This window comes from Rana temporaria, chromosome 2, assembly GCF_905171775.1.
Source record: "Rana temporaria chromosome 2, aRanTem1.1, whole genome shotgun sequence".
NCBI classification, from domain to species: Eukaryota; Metazoa; Chordata; class Amphibia; order Anura; family Ranidae; genus Rana; species Rana temporaria.
In genome coordinates, this window is record NC_053490.1 from 386711897 (window position 1) to 386734883 (window position 22987).

Below are 22987 nucleotides of genomic sequence, written 5' to 3' on the forward strand. Positions count from 1 at the left end.
ACCTCATCAGTGCCTACCAGTTCAGCCCATTAGTGTCCATCAGTGCCACCTCATTAGTGCCCACCAGTGCAGCCCATCAGTGCCACCTCAATTATTAAAAAAGAAAAAAAATACACTGGGCATGGGTGGGGATGCATTGTGGAGAGGGGTGGGTGGGGGTGCATTGTGGAGAGGGATGGATGGTGCTGGGCATGGGTGGGGATGTGTTGTGGAAAGGGATGGATGGTGCAGGGAATGCGTTGTAGTGGGGTGGATGGTGCTGGGTGGGGATGAAGATGATTGTGTTGCATTGTGAAGATGGATGAGGATGACTCTGTGTGGGGATGAGAGTTACATTGTGAAGAGGATCTCCACAATGTAACTCTCATATCCACCCAGAGTCATCCTCATCCATCTTCACAATGCCAGCCTCAGCCAGGTTTCCCTTTTTAAAAGGAGTTTAAATAAATTCTGCAGGGGGGCACAGTAGCACATAATTTGGGCAACTTACCCTCCATACATGCTGGGTATCATAATCCAATTCTATCTGCATGCACCTAATAGGCTAGGTGCATGCTGTTGAGCGGATCAGCCAATCATTGTTTAGAACTTAGGTGTAATGCCAGCAGGTTCCGCCTCAGCAGGGAAGGAAGACATTCCTGCTGGGGGGGAGTTACATTAGTCAGGCGGCAGTTGTAAGCCAATGATTGTTTCTCCCTGTCCCTAATACAGCACGCCGAGGGGGCGGGGCACGGCGGACGGCGTGATGCCAGTGAAATCTATATCCCTTCTGTGGTGGCCGTGCAGATAGGAGGAATCGGATACATGGGAGCGGGGTCAGTACTGCAGGGCAGGCGGCCATGCGGGCCGGACACTTTAGCCGCGAATCGGCCGATTCTTTCACAAAAATCGGCCGATGCCGATTTCACAAAAACGGCCAAATATCGGCCGATATATCGGCCGACCGATATATCGGTCTACCTCTAGCCCATGGTCCATAGTACGGGTAGTAGGCAGAGGTGTGGTCAGTTTATGTGGCAGGCAGAAGCATGATGGCAATAAGTCAGAAGCAGGCAGAAATGTTGGGCTTAGGGCCTCAGTCAAGAAAGAATGGGGATAGGGGTAGAGGCTTCTCATACTCAAATCTCTTTGAAGTCTCCGGTCCCCAGACCCTAATCTGGGAATGAGAAAACCAAAAAAATGTGTTTTCTCCATCCGGAAAAACAATTCTCAAGCCTCTCACATATGTGAGGCCCCTGTATTATCGTAAATTCCACTACTACAGTAGCAGGGTGAAAGATCAATCCAAGAGAGGCAAAAAACATCAGTCAATAAACAGTCCAGGGTCAGTTCCAGAGCAGGCAGAGGTATGTACAGTGTAAGTGGTACTCAGAAGCGTGGTCAAATAACAGGCCAGGGTCAGTTAAGGAGTAGACCGTGGCATAAGGGGTGTGAAGGTAAATGGCAAGAATTGAGAACTACATTTACCATACTTCACTAATAATGTAGAGCAGTATGGTAACAGTGGAAACAGTCGCCTATGCAGAGGCCTGGTTGGGAAAGACACTGGGGACAATAATACGTGGTGTCTCTTCTAACTCCTCCTCTGGAGCACACCCAGCTTTTATTTTGAAATTTTTGGCCCGTTTCACAGGTGGGACGTTTTTGGGAAAATGGAGTCTGCTCTGTTGTAGAATTTGCAAATTCTCACCTCAATTTGGGCCCTTTTGTTGGGGATGGATTGCTTGATGCCCAGCCTGCTGGTGAAGTGGACAAGCGACTCATCCACACAGATATTTTGGTCTGGGGTAAATAATTGGGTACATTTTTCTGAAAAACAATTTGGAGGTAGATTAATTTTATACAACTTTTCATATGCTGGATCATTTCGGGAAGGGCACTGAGTATTATCGTTATAATGCAAGAATCGCATTATCATGAAATATCTTGTTCTGGGCATTGCTACCGAGTAGATTGGCAAAATCTATGGGGGCAAATATTTACATATTTACCTGGACACCTGGCTGGGCCTGAGTTAGGAGGAAGCCACAGAGGGTTTTGAAGGGCATATGGAAGGCTGGCATGGGTCCCTAACCCTTTGGGGCTGAGGCGACACCCCACTGGTACCTGGCCTTTCTTGCAGAGGTACGCCATTGCTGGTGGATGCCACTGTCCTATTGGTGGATGGGGCTGCACTTATGGTAGATGCCACTGCTCTACTTGTGGCAGCCTGCTCCTCGCCAGAACGCCTTTGTGGGCACACTATTCTCCTCCTCTGAATCTGTAAAGTGTCTCACTGCTTAGCACTGGCTTGTAATTGGAATCAGAGCTAAAAAGCAGAATCTGATACAGAGATCCCCCCTGCTCTTTCCGGCCGCACTTAAAATTTGGAATGCCTCCTCACATGTAAAAAAAAAAAATGGACATGGTGGCAACACTGGTGAGCATGCATTGATAGGCGCTGATGACGCTGCACAGATGGGTACTGATGAGCCTGCACAGATAAGCGCTGATGGGTTCTAATGAGCCTGCACAGATGGGTACTGAGAAGGCTGCACTGATCAGGCTAAACTGATGAGCACTGATATGATAAGGCTGCACTGGTATACACCGCACAGATGGGGATGCACTGATCAGCTACACTGATATCCACTGATGAGGTGGCACAGATGAGGCTCCATTGAAGAGGCAGCACTGATGAGCGGTACTGATCAGCAACACCAATGTGCACTGATGGGCGCCGATATACACTGAAGTACAATGAAATGCACCGATGTGCACTGATAGGGGTTCCACTGATGAAGCAGCACTGATGAGGCACTGCGTAACACTAAATGGGCACTGTGTGACGAGCAGATACACTCACGGTTGGCACAGATCTCTGCTTCCCTCACACTTGGTCTCTGTGAGAGAAGCAAAGTCTCTCACGCTCGGATGACTGGCTTCTGTTTTCATTTGTGATTGCATGTCATTGGACATGGCGATCACATGGTAAAAGGCCGCCGTTTAGCCATTTACCACGATCTTTGTCCATGAGACACGACTATAACAGATTCTTCCTGATGGGAGCCCGAGCGGGTGCACAGGAAGCGGGTTCCTGTAGCTGTCATTCAGCTATAGTGCAGGTAGCAAGAAGTTAAAGAGATTTGGGCTGTTTTTGACCCCAGACCTCTTCATAAAGAGGACCTGTCATCCTTATTTCGATTACAAGGGATGTTTACATAAAAAAAAGTGATTCAATAAAAAAAAAAAAAAAATTAAAAGGGACAGTGTAAAAATAAAATAAATAAGTCAAGCATGTGAGGTATCACCGCGAATGTTAGAGCGAGAGCAATAATTCTAGCACTTCCTCTGTAACTCTAAACAGGTAACCTGTAAAGGTGTTTAAAGCGTCACCTTTGAAGATTTTTAAGTACTGTAGTTTGTCGCCATACCACGAGCATTCGCAATTTAAAAGCGTGACGTGTATCTATTTACTCAGCGTAATACCATCTTTCACATTTTAGAAACAAATTGTTTTGTTTTTTTTCCCATTAAAATGTAATTCCCCCCCCCCCCCCAAAAAACTGCGTATGCAAAACCGCTGCGCAAATACCGTTTGGCATAAAAAATTGCAACGATAGCCATTTTATTCCCTAGGGTCTCTGCTAAAAAAATAATTAAAGTATAATGTTTGGGGGTTAGAAGAAATTTTCTAGCAAAAAATACTGATATAAACTTGCGTATAAAAGTTCGTGGAAAAGCCTGGTTGGCAAGTGTTGGTCCTGCAGAAGAGTCGTGTATAAAATGCAGCATAACAGGACACAGCCGCTATAGAATGAATGAAATCTTCTATGGTTTCCTCACAAAGGTTGTGTCCCTCATTCTCCTCAGAGTGTAGGCCTGAGGTATCCCTGCGCTCCCTGGCCTCAGCCTGCCTTCTATACACCGGGCACTAGATGGAGAGGAGGGAAGGACGGGGAAGGAGGAGTGAGGGAAGGAGGAGGGGGGCTGTTTTTACGTCTGGTTGCGTAGGAAAGATCATGGCGGCTGCAGACTGAGCTCCCTGTACTAAAGCCCGGGAGGGAAAGCAGTCACTGAGCCAAGGGGGTAAGTGAGCACCGGGGCTGACCGCTGGGTGCGGAGCGAGCGGGAAACACGGCGGACGCCTACTACCTTCAACCTCCTCACTTTACGGCAGTGTGTGAGGAGGGAGAGGAAGCCTGGTCCAGCACTGGGCCCTGCTGGAGCTGGGAGAGAGCCTGGCTGCTTGTGTTTATAGGAGAGGGAGGGAGGAGGGCTCCGTCCATTAGATGAAGGTGTCACATTAGGCTCATTGTGTGATGGAGTCAGGGTGACAGCTTCCCTCATACACAGCTGGGGCTCTATTGTATGGACTGCTCCCACCTCTCATCAATGACAGCTGGGACTCTACCTCCGTGGCTGGTCAGCTCTGGGTGCTGCCATTATCCCTGACTGCAAACGTCATTGTTCTGTTTATGTCTGTACATAGTATACAAGTGGCATAATACAAAATCTTATACATCAACAGTGATTGCATGTTAAACTAATATACACTGAGCAGCCATAACATTAGGACTACCCACCATGACAGTAGGCTCCCCATCGTTGTTGTCAGTGGCAGGGACTATACCTCACTATTGCCGACAGTGGGGGGAATCATTTCCCAAGGGCCAGATAAAACAACAAAGGGACACAGTCTGGAGACCACTGATTTGCATGAATGGCAGGTCACAAGGTTTCCCAGCAGAGCATTGCCCAAAACGTCACACTGCCTCTTCCAGCTTTCATTCTGGTGTCAGTATAAGGAGGAATAGCGCCCTGTCGTTGATGTCAGTGGAAGGAATAGTGTCCCGTCGTTGGTGTCAGTGGAAGGAATAGTGCCCCGTCGTTGGTGTCAGTGGAAGGAATTGTGTCCCGTTGTTGGTGTCAGTGGAAGGAATAGTGTCCCGTCGTTGGTGTCAGTATAAGGAATAGCGCCCTGTCATTGGTGTCAGTGGAAGGAATAGCGCCCCGTCGTTGGTGTCAGTGGAAGGAATAGTGTCCCGTTGTTGGTGTCAGTGGAAGGAATAGTGTCCCGTCGTTGGTGTCAGTGGAAGGAATAGTGTCCCGTCGTTGGTGTCAGTGGAAGGAATAGTGTCCCGTTGTTGGTGTCAGTGGAAGGAATAGTGTCCCGTCGTTGGTGTCAGTGGAAGGAATTGTGTCCCGTCGTTGGTGTCAGTGGAAGGAATAGTGCCCCGTCGTTGGTGTCAGTGGAAGGAATTGTGTCCCGTTGTTGGTGTCAGTGGAAGGAATAGTGTCCCGTCGTTGGTGTCAGTATAAGGAATAGCGCCCTGTCATTGGTGTCAGTGGAAGGAATAGCGCCCTGTCGTTGATGTCAGTGGAAGGAATAGTGTCCCGTTGTTTGTGTCAGTGGAAGGAATAGTGTCCCGTCGTTGGTGTCAGTGGAAGGAATAGTGTCCCGTCGTTGGTGTCAGTATAAGGAATAGCGCCCTGTCATTGATGTCAGTGGAAGGAATAGCGCCCTGTCATTGATGTCAGTGGAAGGAATAGCGCCCTGTCGTTGATGTCAGTGGAAGGAATAGTGTCCCGTTGTTTGTGTCAGTGGAAGGAATAGCGCCCCGTCGTTGGTGTCAGTGGGAGGAATAGCGCCCCGTCGTTGGTGTCAGTGGGAGGAATAGCGCCCCGTCGTTGGTGTCAGTGGGAGGAATAGCGCCCCGTCGTTGGTGTCAGTGGGAGGAATAGCGCCCCGTTGTTGGTGTCAGTGGGAGGAATAGCGCCCTGTCGTTGGTGTCAGTGGAAGAAATAGCGTCCTGTCGTTGGTGTCAGTGGAAGGAATAGTGTCCCGTCGTTGGTGTCAGTGGAAGAAATAGCGCCCCGTCGTTGGTGTCAGTGGAAGAAATAGTGTCCCGTTGTAAGTGTCAGTGGAAGGAATAGTGTCCCGTCGTTGGTGTCAGTGGGAGGAATAGTGTCCCGTTGTTGGTGTCAGTGGGAGGAATAGTGTCCCGTTGTTGGTGTCAGTGGGAGGAATAGTGTCCCGTTGTTGGTGTCAGTGGAAGGAATAGTGTCCCGTTGTAAGTGTCAGTGGAAGGAATAGTGTCCCGTCGTTGGTGTCAGTGGAAGGAATAGTGTCCCGTCGTTGGTGTCAGTGGGAGGAATAGTGTCCCGTTGTTGGTGTCAGTGGGAGGAATAGTGTCCCGTTGTTGGTGTCAGTGGAAGGAATAGTGTCCCGTTGTTGGTGTCAGTGGAAGGAATAGTGTCCCGTCGTTGGTGTCAGTGGGAGGAATAGTGTCCCGTTGTTGGTGTCAGTGGAAGGAATAGTGTCTTGTCGTTGGTGTCAGTGGAAGGAATTGGGAAAAACAAACGAACCCCCTCAAGGGTGGGACTTTTAAAGTGACACAAACAGATGGAGTATAGAAAAATAAGTATCAATTTATTGAGTGTACAAAGAAAAACACAATAGTGTCATGTAAGAAATATAAAAGCCACATGTAAGTGGTATACAAATCCAGCTTTTATACAGTAAAACATAAGACCACTTTCAGTCCAACCTGACAGCCGTTTCGGTATCTGTGATCCTTCTTCAAGGGGTATTACAGACGTCTTAGGGGCAGAGCATTACCCAAAACATCACACTGCCGCCGCCAGCTTTCCTTCTTCCCATACTGCATCCTGGTGCCATCTCTTCCCCAGCTAAGTGATGTACAAGCACCAACCATCTACATGTATTATATGATTTATCAGACTAGGACACATTTTTTTCCATTGCTCCGTCGTCCAGTTCTGATGCTCACATGCACATTGTATGCCTTTTTGGCTGTAGACACAGGTTAGTGTGGGCACCTTGACCGGTCTGAGGATACGCAGCCCCCATATACAACAAACTGCAGTGCACTGTGTGTTCTGACAACTTTCTATTGGAACCAGCATTAAAGAGGTTGTAACGGCTTATTTTTTTTTTCTACAATATCATACTTGCCTGCTAAGTGTATTAGATGCTCTCCATTCTCCCTCTTCTCCATGTGCCCCCATAGGAAGCGGCTTCCTATGGGGTCACATGTGCACTCCTAAGCTGGGCTGTGTGCATCTGTAGACACGCACAGTATGGTTCTGCCCTGCTAACAGCCCCACCCCCTTTCCACAGGATTTGCAGCAGGTGCCAATGTTTCCCACTGCTCTCAGCCAAGCTTGTAAGAGCGGGGAGAGAAGTTTAGAGAAAACCTCACTCTCCATATGCACCAATGACCCTTGGTCGACCGCCCATGACCCTTTCATCAGTTCATCACATTTCCTTCCTTGGACCACTTCTTATAGGTCCTGGCTACTGCAGACCAGGAATATCTCACAAGAGCTACAGTTTTGGAGAGCAGAATCCAGTCGTCTGGAATCCACAATTTGGCTATTGTCAAAGTTCCTCAGGTCCTTTTTTTCTGCTTTCAACACATTAACCTGAGGGACAACATGTTCACTTGCTGCCTACAATAGCCCACCTACTTTTAGTTGCCATTGTAACGAGATAATCAGTTACAGTGAAAAAGTATTCAACCCCCTGAAATGTTACAACCAAAAACATTTATTTAAAAAAAAACATTTATTTTATTGGTATTTTATGTGATGGACCAACACAAAGTGGCATATAACTGTGAAGTGGAGGGGAAGTTATAAATACGTTTAAAACATTTTTACAAAATAAATATCTGAACAGTGTGGTGTGTGCATTTTTATTCAGCCCCCCTTTACTCTGATACCCCTAACTAAAATCTAGTGAAACCAATTGCCTTCTTAGGTCACCTAATTGGTAAATAGAGTCCACCTGTGTGTAATTTAATCTCAGTATTAATACAGCTGTTCTGTGAAGCCCTCAGAGATTTGTTAGAGAACCTCAGTGAACAAACAGCATCATGAAAGCCAAGGAACACACCAGACAGGTCAGGGATAAAGTTGTGGAGAAGGGTAAGGTTATAAAAAAAAATAAAAAAATATCCCAAGCTTTGAACATCTCATGGAGCACTGTTTATTTCATTATCCCAAAATGGAAAGAGTATGGAACAACTGCAAACCTACCAAGACATGGCCGTCCACCTAAACTGGCAGGCCGGGTAAGGAGAGCATTAATCAGAGATGCGGCCAAGAGACCCATGGGAACTCTGGAGGAGCTGCAGAGATCCACAACTCATGTGGGAGAATCTGTCCACAGGACAACTTTTAGGCCGGGTTCACACAGATGCGTATTCGATGCGGGTTTCTCTGCAACCAATTCGCATAGCAGGAGAATGTGACTGTCTCTCTATGGAGACAGTTCTCGTATGTCTGGGGCGGCCGCTGAGAGCACTGTACAGAAACGTGCTGAGAGCTGGTTTTCAAATTTTCCGACAGGAAAAGTTCTTGTCGGATATTCCGATCGTCTGTATTCAATTCCGACGCACAAAAAAACATGCGTGCTCAGAATCAATTAGACACATGCTCGTGTTGTACGTCACCGCGTTCTTGACGGTCGGAATTTCAGACAACATTTGTGTGACCGTGTGTATGCAACACAAGTTTGAGCCAAAATTCAGTCGGAAAAAAAATCCACGGTTTTGTTGTCGGAATTTCCGATCATGTGTACGCGGCATTGGAGTCTGCAAAAGACTTGAGGCTGGGGCAGAGGTTCATCTTCCAGCAGGATAACAACCCTAAACATACAGCCAGAGCTACAATGGAATGGTTTAGATCAAAGCATATTCATGTGTTAGAATGGCCCAGTCAATGTCCAAACCTAAGTCCATTTGAGAATCTGTGGCAAGACTTGAAAAGTGCCGTTCACAGATTCTCTCCATCCAATCTGACAGAGCTTGAGCTACTTTGCAAAGAAGAATGGGCAAAAATGTTACTAGATGTGCAAAGCTGGTAGAGACATCCCCAAAAAGACTTGCAGCTGTAATTGTAGCGAATTCTACAATATATTGACTCTGGGGCTGAATACAAATGCACGCCACACTTTTCACATATTTATTTGTAAAAATAAAAAGTGTTGAAAACCATTTATCGTTTTCCTTCCACTTCACAATTGTGTGCCACTTTGTGTTGGTCTATCACACGGCCCTCCAGCTGTTGTGGAACTACACGTCCCATGAGGCATTGTAAAACGCTGACATTCAGACATGACTAAGCATTATGGGAATTGTAGTTCCTGAACAACTGGAGGGCCATAGTTTAGAAACCCCTGGTCTATCACATAAAATCCCAATAAAATACATTTACGTTTTTGGCTTTATCATGACAAAATATGGAACATTTCTTTCTTTTTATCTGTAAATGGTCACAATATTATGGCTGATCGGTGTACATGCATGACAGCAGCATATACAAGTATAAGGTCATGTATTTACTTGTTATATATTTGGATCACTTGACCAAGCACTTCCTAGCAATCAATGGGGAAAAGAGAAGCATGGGTTTTGTTATGATCAGCACCTGCTAAATTGTGAGCAGTGCTTCTCTGCACTCAATGCTGCTGCCCAGCAGATTTGTACAAGGCCAGCCTATTTACTTGTATCAGGTGCCCCCCCGCTGGTGTATCTACTTGCATCAGGTGTAACTCGCCGGCGTATCTACTTGCATCAGGTGCCCCGGTCGCGGTGTCCCCTGATTCATCAGATGCCTCCCGTCGGGGGGTGTCTCCAGCTGCATCAGGTTCCCCATTTTAACTGGTCCGACTTGTATCGGTCTCACTTTGAAAATGCTTCCTGTACTACTTTGGTCTGACCTGGGCATGATTTAAAGGGGTGGTTCCCCTAAAAATAAACTTTTGACATTGCATTTGCTACAATAATTACAATTAGAATCGGCTGGTTTTATGTAAAAAATACCTCCGTACGTAGCGTTTGGTATATTCGTTCCCACCGCCACTTCCGGGTACGATGCTGGCGGTGGGCGTTCCTAATTGATGGACAGGCATCTGACCAACGCATCCATCGCGTCACGAGATGCCCGAAAGAAGCCGAACGTCGGTGCGCATGCGCCGTATAGAGCCGCACCGACGTTCGGCTTCTTTCGGCATCTCGTGACGCGATGGATGTGTCGGTCCATCAATTAGGAACGCCCACCGCCAGCATCGTACTCGGAAGTGGCGGTGGGAACGAATATACCAAACGCTACGTACGGAGGTATTTTTTACATAAAACCAGCCGATTCTAATTGTAATTAATGTAGCAAATGCAATGTCAAAAGTTTATTTTTAGGGGAACCACCGCTTTAAGCTCATTGTTTTCATCGTTTTAACTGATCCAACTTGTGGCAAGCGATGTGAGAACCTCACACAAAATAAAAAATATATATATAAAAAAAAACGGCATGCCCCCCCCCAGATCCATACTAGGCCCTTTGAGTCTGGTATGGATTTTGAGGGGCAAACACCATGCCTAAAAAAAGCATGCAGCCCGGCAGGTCAGGAAAGGAGGGGGGACGAGCAAACCATACCAGGCCACATGCCCTCAGCATGGGGGGGTTCTTTGGGACAGGGAGACTCTGCGCTCCCCACCCCAAAGCACCTTGTCCACATGTTGATGGGGACAAGGGCCTCTTTCTGACAACCCTGGGCAGTGGTTGTGGAGTTTTCTGCGGGCAGGGGGCTTATTGGAATCTGGAAGCCCCCTTTAACAAGGGTGCCCCCAGATCCCGCCCCCCCCCCCTCCTTATGCGAATGACTATGGGCTACCCATTCACCCAAAAAAAAGACGTGTAGTGTTACAAAAGAGAATAGACGGTTTTTAAAAATGTCCTTAAACATAAAGAATGTCGTAGCTTTGTGTCTTTTTCCTCCAGTTCTTTTTAGCTCCTGTTTTCTCCCTCTGCTGATGACTTCCTCCTCTGATGCTGCCTCCTGCTGTTGTATCAGGTCCAGTGTCTACCAGTTTTTATATAGCCATGGGGCTTGGCCATCCGTGGACATCACCTGTAGACCCCGCCCCTTGCAATGTCCCCAGATGCCCACACCCCATGGCTGTATAAGAACTGAAAGACACTGGACCTGACACAAAACCGTCTCTTGTTTTTTGTAACACTACACTTTGTTTTTTGGTGAATGGGTAACCCATATCTATTCACATATGGGGGGGCGGGAATCTGGGGGCCTCCAGATTCCAATAAGCCCCCTTGTTCCCTCCCTTTTCTGACCTGCCTGGCTGCATGCTCGGACAAGGGCCTGGTGTGGATTTGGGGGGGGGGCCACACCGTTTTGTGTTTTTTGGCGTGTGGTTTCCCTCTCAAACCCTTATCCGGACCTGATACACCAGCAGGAGGCGGCATTGGAGGGGGAAGAAGTCATCGGCGGAGAGAGAAGAAACAGGAGGAGAAGAAGTGGAGAGAGAAGGCCAAAGCTAAAAAAAAATGGAGGAAGAAGACATGAAGCTACGACATTGTTCATTTTTAACAAAGGACATTTCAAAAACCGTCTCTTGTTTTTTGTAACACTACACTTCTTTTTTTTTGGGTGAATGGGTAGCCCATACTCATTCACATAGGAAGGGGGGCATGATCCTTGTTAAAGGGGGGCTTCCAGATTCCAATAAGCCCCCTGCCCGCAGACTCTCAAAACCACCGCCCAGTGTTGTTGGGAAGAGGCCCCCACGTGTGGTCTCCCTCTCAAAATCCATCTTGGGTAGGGGGTGGTCAAAGCTTCTGTGACTAAATAAAATGGTTAGCTTGCAGTCCTGTTTACACTTTGCTTTTGCTTGGTGCTCCGATGAGTCTTTGGTGGGGCTTTGGTGAGGCTTCAGTGGGGGCTTCAAACAAGCTTTGCCATAGACTTATATGGAGGCTTTGAAGATGCTTTGAAGCACGACTAAAGCTACATGGGGTATAATTTTTGAAGCAAAGCTGAAACAAGGGAAAATAAGGTATTAATAATGTGTGTGTGTGTTTTTTTTTTTTTGTATATATATATCTATACACACGTTTTGCCTTTCGTTTCTATTTCAAACTGAATGGGTTGTTTTACAAGGTGATCGTTTACAATCACTTTAAGCATGACCGTTGAATTTGTAAATGGTTAATTTCATTTCGTATAGATAACTCTCTGCATTCCCTTTTTAATTTTACATTTAACACTTGCCCAGCTTGTCCCCAGTCAAGTGATTGTTTTTTTAGGTCTTTTTCTGGCTCCCAGAAGTAGGAGATTGGGTCCCTGAATGTTAAAGCCCAACTCTGACTCTTAGTTCTGGATGAAATTTGTCAATCCAGACCTGTTTTAAAGTGGTTGAAGTGACTGGCCTCAGGTGGTACACAGAGATTAAACACATTTTCCTACACAAGTTGTACCTGTTTTTTCTGTCTTCTCTTCTCTACACCTGTTCGAAGTCCAGAATATATAAAGCTTGTATGTGCTGTTGGCAAAAAAGGAATCAGGGACTGAACCCCCCCTCCCCCCCCCCCACACACACACACAAACGAACAGAGGCTGTCAATCAGCTACAGCTCCCTCCCCTGTCACCATTTTTCTCTTGGTGTCAGGAAAACATATTGAAAGTGACTCATGCTAATAGAAGAGGAACAAAGCAGCAGACAGAAATAACCCCTAGTGCTCTTAATTGAGACAAGTACACATTATAGAGGGATATGCTTTGTTCATATTTCATGTCTGAGGTTTACAACTACTTTCTACTTTATAGCTCTAATTATAAGAAAATATGTACAGAAGAGCCACACTTTCCTTTAGACCCCTTTCATACTGGAGGCGTTTTTCAGGCGCATTTGGGCTAAAAATAGCGCCTGTAAAGCGCCTCCCCTGCAGCCGTAGTGTGAAAGCCTGCGTGCTTTCACACTGGGTGGTGTGTTGGCAGGACAATAAAAAAAGTCCTTTCAGGTGGTGTATACACTAAAAATACAGTAAAGCGCAGCTAAAACTAGCAGCGTTTTACCGTCAATGCCCCCCCCCCCCAGGCCCAGTGTAAAAAACAGCCTTTATGTGAATGTATCAATAACTGACGCCATCACTGTGAAAAACGACTTTCTCCTGATACTAATCCTGTATACATTTTTGTAACTTGTATTTCCATCAGATACACTCCAATGGCCAGCTTGAGAAACAGAGCGCGCCAGACTCAAGAATCGTATATACAAATGGATTATTTGAAAGTGTAACAGGAACCACCTGCTCAGCTGTCCGCGTTCCACTGTCATACTCTCCCAAGGCTGTGTGTTGGAGTCAGTCCAAAGAGTTCCCCTTCACCAGTTGCTTGGCTCTTGGAATCATGAGAAAACCTGGTCACTTAAGGGGTAATTATTTTACTTAGATGACTTTTTACATGGGTATGTTGCCTTTTTAAAAAAGGTTTATTTTCTGCATGTTTAAAAACGATATCATTGTAGACAGTTGTTGCTCTTGGCCCAGTAATATGCTCCTCCTCAGGGTAATGGGACTTGATGTTCAGCATTGGAATATTTATTTGCGTCGTGCCAGTGGCTTAAAGCTGAACTCTAGGCAAAGAGCTTAGTAAATACAAAAATGAAATGCACATAAAGGAGCTGTTATAACGGCCAAAGGATTTGTACTTCTGTCCATTCAGTTCTGAGATTTAAAAATCTCAGCTGTACCACGCAGCCCTGTCTGGCAGGGCAAGAGCACTTTTCTTTTTCTCTGCTGCAGTTTATTAAAGTGGTTGTAAATCCTTTTTTATAACTTTATACTACAGGTAAGCCTATATTAAGGCTTACCTGTAGCTACCCAGGATATCTCCTAAACCTGCACGGTTTAGGAGATATCCCCTTGTGTCTGCATGTGCCCAAGTGCACTGGGGCAAACTGAAGCAATGGCACCTATGTGCCGTTGCTTCAGTCTTCGTGCCGTTACCGGCGGCTCCCGTGACATCATCGCGGCTCCGGCCAATCACAGCGCCGGAGCCGCGATACCCGGAAGTAACTCCGGAAGATGTGTCGGCGGCTCGGAGGGGGAGACGTGGACCGCTGCGGGGGCTTCGATCAGAGGTAAGTAATACATAATGAGCTAGTATGCTATGCATTAGAGCTGCACGATTAATCGTCAGGAATCGTTTTCGCGATCTTTTTCTCGTTGCGATCTTGACACAGGGTTTCACGATCTTTGACATGCAAAGAATTTCCTCTCTGCTCTCAGCCAAAAGTCAATTTCTGGGCAATCTGCCAAGTCTGGGCAGCCTGCCAAGTTTTGAAAACATTCTTTGTCAGTGGAATGTTAAGTCTAAACATTGTATCACATTGACTTGTACATCAAAGGAATTGACTTCTGTATGTAAATTAAAAACATTTAACCACTTAAACACCAAACCTTAAACCAAAGTTAATGAATAGTTTAATGAATGAAAAAAAAACTAGCCAGTAAAGTTAGCGCAATTTTTTTTTTTTGTATAAATGTAAAAGATTTTACGCCGTGAGAATCGTGAGAGAATCGTGATCTTTATTCTAAGCAAAAAAATCGTGATTCTCATTTTGCCCAGAATCGTGCAGCTCTACTATGCGTACTAGCTCATTATGCCTTTGTCTTGCAGGGTGTGGGTTTTTTTTTTTTTTTGAGGAAGGTTTACTTCCTCTTAAACACTTACACCGATCAGCCATAACATTATGACTGCTGAGAGGTACAGTGTATAACAATGATTATCTCATTGCAATGACATGAGAAGGTAGGTGGGATATATTAGGCAGCAAGTTAACATGTTGTCCCTGAAGTTTATGTGTTGAAAACAGAAAAAAAGGGCAAGCATAAGGATTCGAGTGACTACGACAGAGGCCAATTTGTATTGGGGAGATGTCAGAGCAGCTCCAAAACGGCAGCCTTTGTGGGATGTTTCTGGCTTACACTGGTAAAGGCGTACCAAAAGTGGTCCAAGGAAGGAAAACCGACGAACCAGAGACACAGTCATGGGCAGACAGAACTCACTGGAGCCCGTGGGGAGCGAAGGCTGGCCAGTGTAGTCCAATCAAACAGAAGAGCTACTGTAGCTCAAATTTCTGTAAAAGTTAATGCTGGTTCTGATAGAAAGGTATTAGCGCACACAGTGCATCACCAGTTGTTGTGTGTGGGGCTTTGTAGCCATAGACCAGTCAGGGTACCCATGTTGACCCATGTCCACAGCCAAAAGTACCTAGAAGGGCACATGAGCATGAAAATTGGACCACAGAGCAATGGAAGGTGGCCTGGTCTGATGAATCATACTTTCCTTTATATCTTGTGGATGACCGGGTGCTTACGCATTTCTTACCTGGGAAAGAGATGTCACCAGGGAAGTCTGATCCATGGAGGCCCCACCTTGCAACTTACAGGATCAGCTACTGATGGCTTGGTGCCAGATACCACAGCATACCTTCAGAGGTCATGTGAAGTCCATGCCTCAGCAGGTCAGGCTGTTTTGATGGAAAAAGAGGGACCTACTTAATATTAGGTGGGTTGCCATAATGTTATGGCTAATCGGTGTAAAGGTCTCATCTCCACCCCCCACCCACTGACTGGAAAGTGAAAGTGAAAGGGGAAGGCAGCAAGCTGATCTCTCTGGCACTCTGATCACTCTGTTTATCAGCATATTCCTTACACTGCAGCACAGCTGATTGGCTCCTTGTGCTGCTTCTTTCTCCCCCTCTCTGAAGTCTGTTGTATAGAGTGTTACAAGAGACGGATGACTAGTCAGATTGATCTATTTGCACTGATCGCTTTTAGAAATATAATTACAAATGAGTTAATGAATAAGGAGCTGCAATGACCTGCCTTGTTATATCTGTCTGCAGTTCAGCTTTAGGCCGCATTCACACTGTAACGCGGCGTATTTCGGCGTATTTTGCCGCGACAAATTGCGGCGTATTTAACCCGCGATTTGCCGCGACAAAACGGGTCTTTTTTTTTTTTTTTGACAACACATTGTTGTCTATGGCCGAACGCCAATGCCGCCTGAAAAAAAGGGTCCGGGACTTTTTTTCAGGCGGCAGGCGTTCGGCGTGAGATGTGAACCATCTCCATAGACACCAATGTGAAATCTCCCCTCCAGCGGCACAAGCGTCGGGCGTCTGGCGTGAAAACACCTAGATGTGAATGGAGCCTAAAATTGTAAAATATTACATTATGAGAGATACAGCTTGACCTGGGTAGGATAGTAAGTAGATGCTTATCTGGTACCTTTAGGTGAAAAATAGCTATGCTTTGGTGTTTATTTTGTGTTTCACTAATCAATCCATTGCCATTTCCCCACTGTTTATATTTCTGTGATACTGATCCAGTCTCCCCAACTGCACTTATACATACTAATGGCTGACATGCATATACACTCTTCATTGCATGATTTTAAGGTCCTCCAGTCATAAGCCAGTTTGGGCTTACACAATTATTTTGCCCATTGCTCTAGCCAGTAGATTCCCTGTTATGGGTAGCATGGCCCTGCAGGTTAATCATTGTTTATTTTTCACAGTTTCTTTTATATAGTTTGGCTTGAACTGTGCATGTGAGTAGTATTAACAGACCTTTATTTTATCTCAGTCATGTAAAAGTTACCGTATATCTCTGATTGTCAGCTTTACACAACCTTCAAACTGCTCACATATATATAAAACTACAAATAACATACTGTGTATGTATCTCATTAGTGTATATCATTTTTTAGCGGCAGACTGGAAAGATGGGAGGAGACATGTCAGACCTGCTGGTACGCATACTATTCAAGGTACAGCTAATCATGTCTGTATTCATATTGGCATACATTAAAATATATCCATATCCAAAACAGCCAAAACCCCCATACAGCCAAAACCTCTAGCTTAAAATTCCTGCTAGGTCATCACATGGTTCTAGCATTCTTTCTTGGTACAAACTCACAGTTCTCAGCAGAAATCTCTCAGTTCCTAGATAAATAGTGGACAGAAATTAATATATTTTAAGTGCAACATATAGTCTTTTATTTATTTTTTCGATACACATGTAAAAGAGGTCTGCTTGATACAAGTAATCTATGAACGTGTTTTTTGTTTTTACAAAACATTGTTTCTGTGTACGTTTTATTTCTATATGTTTGTGATGCAGGTAAGCTCATTATATACGCAGGTTCTGCTTCCTACTTTGCAGTCCTACACAATGGTTGAGCTTTACTGCTTTTTCTAACCACACACAGAGTCCGCTGACTCATGGAAAACCGTGCACTCCCTGTGTAGCTGATACGTTGACTTAAAGTGATACTAAACACACCCTGTTTAGTTTACATTATCCCTTCTATTTCTGTATGTGGATGATGGCACTGTAATTATGTTAATGCAAAAAAAATCTTCTAGTCATCTGCCGCTGGTCACAAGTAAAAAAAAAAAATTGTCTTTGGAATACAGAGTAAAACAGGGTTCGACAAACCCCGGGCACCAGGTTGCAATTGCGACTAGAATTAGCGACCTGGCGCGGCACAGCTGGGGTATCGCGTGTCTCCGTGCACCCCCACTGCTGCGCGATCACGTCAGGCCGCGGCTTTGTGGCCTTCTGCAGGCCTATGCTTCCTTCTGTGATCTGGCGCCATCTTAAAAATGCTAATGAAGCTTCCCCTGTTTGTTTTCACTGCCATCTCCTTCCCTCTAATTAGAACTCCCAAACATTATATGTATTTTTTATTCTAACACCCTAGAGCAGTGATGGCGAACCTTTTTGAGCCCGAGTGCCCAAACCGCGACAAAACCAACTTATTTCTTTCAAAGTGCCAACACAGAATTAAACCTGCCAGCGTCTCTGTACAGAGGATGGGACTGATCATCCCTCTTAATTCACCCCAAAAGGACCAAAAATTTACGTTTCAGCCAAATTTGTTCAGAATGTAGGTTTCAGAATTACATTCGGTTACTGCACAATGAAAACATACTGCACACTGAAAAATGACTGCACACTGAAAACATACTGCATAATGAAAACATACTGCATAATGAAAACATACTGCATAATGAAAACATACTGCATAATGAAAACTGACTGCACACTGAAAACTGACTGCACACTGAAAACTGACTGCATAATAAAACATACTGCACACTGAAAAATGACTGCACACTGAAAACATACTGCACACTGAAAAATGACTGCACACTGAAAAATGACTGCACACTGAAAACTGACTGCATAATAAAACATACTGCACACTGAAAACTGACTGCACACTGAAAACTGACTGCATAATAAAACATACTGCACACTGAAAAATGACTGCACACTGAAAAATGACTGCATACTGAAAACTGACTGCATAATAAAACATACTGCACACTGAAAACTGACTGCACACTGAAAACTGACTGCATAATAAAACATACTGCACACTGAAAAATGACTGCACACTGAAAAATGACTGCATACTGAAAACTGACTGCATAATAAAACATACTGCACACTGAAAAATGACTGCACACTGAAAAATTACTGCACACTGAAAACTGACTGCATAATAAAACATACTGCACACTGAAAACTGACTGCACACTGAAAACTGACTGCATAATAAAACATACTGCACACTGAAAAATGACTGCACACTGAAAAATGACTGCATAATAAAACATACTGCACACTGAAAAATGACTGCACACTGAAAAATAGCTGCATAATGAAAAGTTACTGAACAATGATTACCTGTAATTCAGTCCCCTTCTGCAAACCACTCAGTCCTGCCGAGGAAGGTCTCTCTGCTGGTGCTGCTGACCGGAGAAGGGGGGGGCCATCACAGAAAGCCTGCTCTGTGATGGCTCTTGTCAGAGTCACAGCAGCTCTGGTCCTGACAGAGGAGAAGCAGGCTCTCTACAACACGGCAAGTGCAGGGAACAGAGCCGAGCAGAGCACACTCCCGCCCACCTCAATACAGCACAGTCACGCTTTCATCTCTGCCTGCATCTTCTTGTCAAATGTGGCGGGCTGCTGGAGGAGGGCGGGTAACAGCAATACTGATTGGCTGGTGGGTGAAGCAAATATTAGAAGCGCAGATCTGATTATTTCGGCAGCTAGCCGCTGATTGGTGGGTGCAGTGTGGATTGGATTAGCGTGCGTACGTCACCCCCCCCCCGTCGCTTATTCTTTGTCACTCCCACTCAGGTACGTCACCGCTAGCCAATAGATAGAACTATGGGGGATGTAGTTTGCAGTGCGGTGTGGACAATTAGATTTTCCACTGTATGCTTTCATTTCATGGCGTGCCCACCGAAACAGCTTGCCGTGCCGGGAGCGGCACGCGTGCCACGCGTTCGCCATCACTGCCCTAGAGAATAAAATGGCGGTCGTTGCAATACTTTGTCACACCGTATTTGCGCAGTGGTCTTACAAGCGCACTTTTTTGGGAAAAAATACACTTTTTTAATTAAAAAATTAGACACCAGTAAAGTTAGCCCAATTTTTTTTTGATTGTGAAAGATAATGTTACGCCGAGTAAATTGATACCCAACATGTCACGCTTCGAAATTGCGTCCGCTCGTGGAATGGCGACAAACTTTTACCCTTTAAAATCTCCATGGGCGACGTTTAAAAAATTCTACAGGTTGCATGTTTTGAGTTACAGAGAAGGTCTAGGGCTAGAAATATTGATCTCGCTCTACCAATCACGGCAATACCTCACAAGTGTGGTTTGAACACCGCTTTCGTATGCCGGCGCTACTCGCGTACGCGTTTGTTTCTGCACGCGAGCTCGGCGGGACGGGGCGCATTTCTGGCTCCTAACTTTTTTAGCTGGTTCCTAGATTCCAAGCAAATTTGTCAAGCCCTGGAGTAAAAATAAATGATATCAATAAACTGTTTTAAATTGTCATACAAATATATATTTGAAATCAAATCTTTATTTTGTGGAAATAACATGGCATGGGTGAATTTCTGCCAGCCACGGGTTGTCACGCCCCTCCAACCTATGTCTTAGAATAAGAGGGAGATGAAGCCTCCATCAGTCTACATGTAATATTCCGCCCCCCCCCCCCCCCCATTGTGTTTAGCTGGTTAGTGGGCATGGAGGAGGAGGGAGGAGCTGAGCTGTCGTTTACCACTGTGTAGGCCCCCAGATGTGTGATTCTATAGTCACATGGGCTGCTCAGATTTTATTGGGAAGAAATGCTCAGCATAGAAACTCACTGAAAACTGAGCATGTGCAGAGATGTCTACACTGCTCTGCAAAATCCTTAGCTGAATTGAGGACATGAACAGAAGGTGGAGAAAGAACAGCAGATCAACCTGTTTTTTCTTTAAAGAATACAGAAAAGGAATCTCATAGTGACTGAGTAAGTATAAACCGCATGTAAAACAGCATTTGTTGATAGTTTTTGTATCTTTGGGTTTAGTGACACTTTTAACAGTTGTCGGGCACAATAATTATAGTAGCAATGAATGCTGTAAGCGTATAGCCCAGTGATCCTAGTGTTTTGACATAATTATAGTAGCTAGTCTGCCCTCAATTAAAGCGGGAGTTCACCCAATTATATATTTTTTTCCCTTTTCCCCTTAGATTCCTGCTCGTTTTGTCTAGGGGAATCGGCTAGTTGTTTTAAAATATGAGCCGTACTTACCGTTTACGAGATGCATCTTCTCCGCCGCTTCCGGGTATGGGCTGCGGGACTGGGCGTTCCTATTTTGATTGACAGTCTTCCGAGAGGCTTCCGACGGTCGCATCCATCGCGTCACTAGTAGCCGAAAGAAGCCGAACGTCGGTGCGGCTCTATACTGCGCCTGCGCACCGACGTTCGGCTTCTTTCGGAAAATTGTGACGCGATGGATGCGACCGTCGGAAGCCTCTCGGAAGACTGTCAATCAAAATAGGAACGCCCAGTCCCGCAGCCCATACCCGGAAGCGGCGGAGAAGATGCATCTCGTAAACGGTAAGTACGGCTCATATTTTAAAACAACTAGCCGATTCCCCTAGACAAAACGAGCATCCATCTAAGGGGAAAAAGGGTCATGTGCGGGTGAACCTCCGCTTTAATGGCTAGTCTACAAATCTCTAAATTATAAAAGACACATAAGTTGTTACCCCTGTAATAATCTATCCTATATGATGACTGAAAATATAAAGCCCAAATCTGGGCACCACACTTTCCATAGCTTTAAAGGGAAAAGATTCTAGTTACACCCATCTTGTAATCATTTTGTTTTTTAAGAATAATGTTTTATTCTTTTCAAAGTTTAATAACAGACAGTTAAAGTGTACAGTCAGTGTAAATCCTGGTATTTTCCCCAATACAATAGGTAAATACATTCAGAAAAAATAGATGTGCAGTTATGAGAAGGGAGTATCTCAACATTGGTTGGGTAATTGGCTGCCTGAACAAGGTTTGCCAGCAGTCCCATTTAACATAAACTGATCCAATGACTGCCCAGGAGGGCTACACACCGATCCCAATTTGGCTGGTCTCTGCTGAACTGCCTGAATTTAGACCTGTGTGTACCCAGCTTGAAGTGTATGTTCACCTTTACAGAAAACCTGTAAGGTGAACTTACACTGAACCCCCTCCCCATCGCTTTCTCTCTTCTTCTCTTCCGCTGACAGGACGGGCTACGGAGATTCTGATTGGTCGGCGCCGACCTTTACGAAGTACGTTTTAGGACATTAAGCCAAGGGGATTTCTAAGCCCCGGATCGATAAAGCGACTGTCCGATGTGTCAGTATGAGTGATCGCCAGACTCCAGGTCAGCGTGACTGGGGAGGATGAGGAGGGGATCCATTGTAAGTTCACCATACAGATTTTTCTGTAAAGGTGAACTTACCCTTTAAGTCTACCTGATGGGCCACTGTGGAAAAGAAGGGTATATACCAGTAGCCCAACTGGCAATAACAAGTGGTATATCCATCCATCCATCCAGTGCTAGAACATATATAAAGTCTGTTTTTTCAAATGACTGCTGTAACAAAAGTTATACAACTACCGTATTTATCGGCGTATAACACGCACAGACATATAACACGCACAGACATATAACACGCACCCTAACTTTAAGAGGGAAGTTTCAGGAAAAAAGTTTCCACAGCCCCCTGCGTATAACACGCAGGCACAGTTTACCCTCTATTTTCAGGGTAAACAAGTGAGTGTTATACGCCAATAAATACAGTATATCAAATGCAAAGAGAAGAATAACCAAGGAAAAAATGAAACGTAAAGAAAAAGTAGAAGAGAATACAACCCATCAGACAATTCTCAACACCTCCAAGTAGTTCAATATGATATTCAGAGTGCAACTATACAGGATGAGGTTGTGTCCAAAAGCCCCCGTGGAAGCCAAGTTTTGTTGAATTTGGGGATATTATTATTTAGTGGACCTGTCAGATACTCCATGTTGTGGACATTGGGCCAGATTCACGTACAAGAGCGCCGGTGTAACGTAACCCGTTTACGATACACCTTGGCAAATTTCCAGTTTTAGTGCCCGATCCACAAAGCACTTACCTGGAAACTTGCGGCGGTGTATCGCAAATACGTCCGGCGCAGGGCGGGCCAATTCAAATGGGCGTGTGCCATTTAAATTAGGCGCGCTCCCGCGCCGGACCTACTGCGCATGCTCCGTTTCGCAATTCCCGTTGTGCTTTGCGCGCAGTGACGTCATTTTTTCGAACGGCGACGCGCGTAGCGTAATTCCGTATTCCCGGACGGCTTACGCAAACGACGTTCATTTTTAAATTTCGACGCGGGAACGACGGCCATACTTTAGACAGCAATACGTTTGCTGACTAAAGTTGGGGCACCCAAAACGACGACTAACTTTGCGACGGGAAACTAGACTAGCGGCGACGTAGCAAATGCGAAAATCCGTCGTGGATCGCCGTAACTCCTAATTTGCATACCCGACACTGGTTTACGACGCAAACTCCCCCCAGCGGCGGCCGCGGTGCTGCATCCTAAGATTCGACAGTGTAAAACAATTACACCTGTCGGATCTTATGGATATCTATGCTTAACTGATTCTATGAATCAGTCGCATAGATAGAAACAGAGATACGACGGCGTATCAGGAGATACGCCGTCGTATCTCCTTTGTGAATCTGGGCCATTGTGAATATGTTCGAGATCTCTATGGGAAGGTGGT

General features: G+C 45.4%; 1 protein-coding gene across 3 annotated transcripts in view; it reads left to right on the top strand.

Moving 5' to 3' along the window:
• Positions 1-3960: 3960 nt before the first annotated feature.
• Positions 3961-22987, top strand: part of SCMH1 (Scm polycomb group protein homolog 1) — a 70554-nt gene continuing 51527 nt past the window's right edge. Inside the window, exons 1-3 of one of the 3 annotated variants that reach the window (XM_040337938.1) lie at positions 3961-4068; positions 13020-13236; positions 16581-16640. In XM_040337938.1, the coding sequence (XP_040193872.1) occupies positions 13212-13236; positions 16581-16640 (85 nt within the window). In that variant the 5' untranslated portion in view covers positions 3961-4068; positions 13020-13211. The remainder of the gene's footprint in view (positions 4069-13019; positions 13237-16580; positions 16641-22987) is intronic. The other 2 variants (XM_040337939.1, XM_040337940.1) reach the window with 2 other exon arrangements.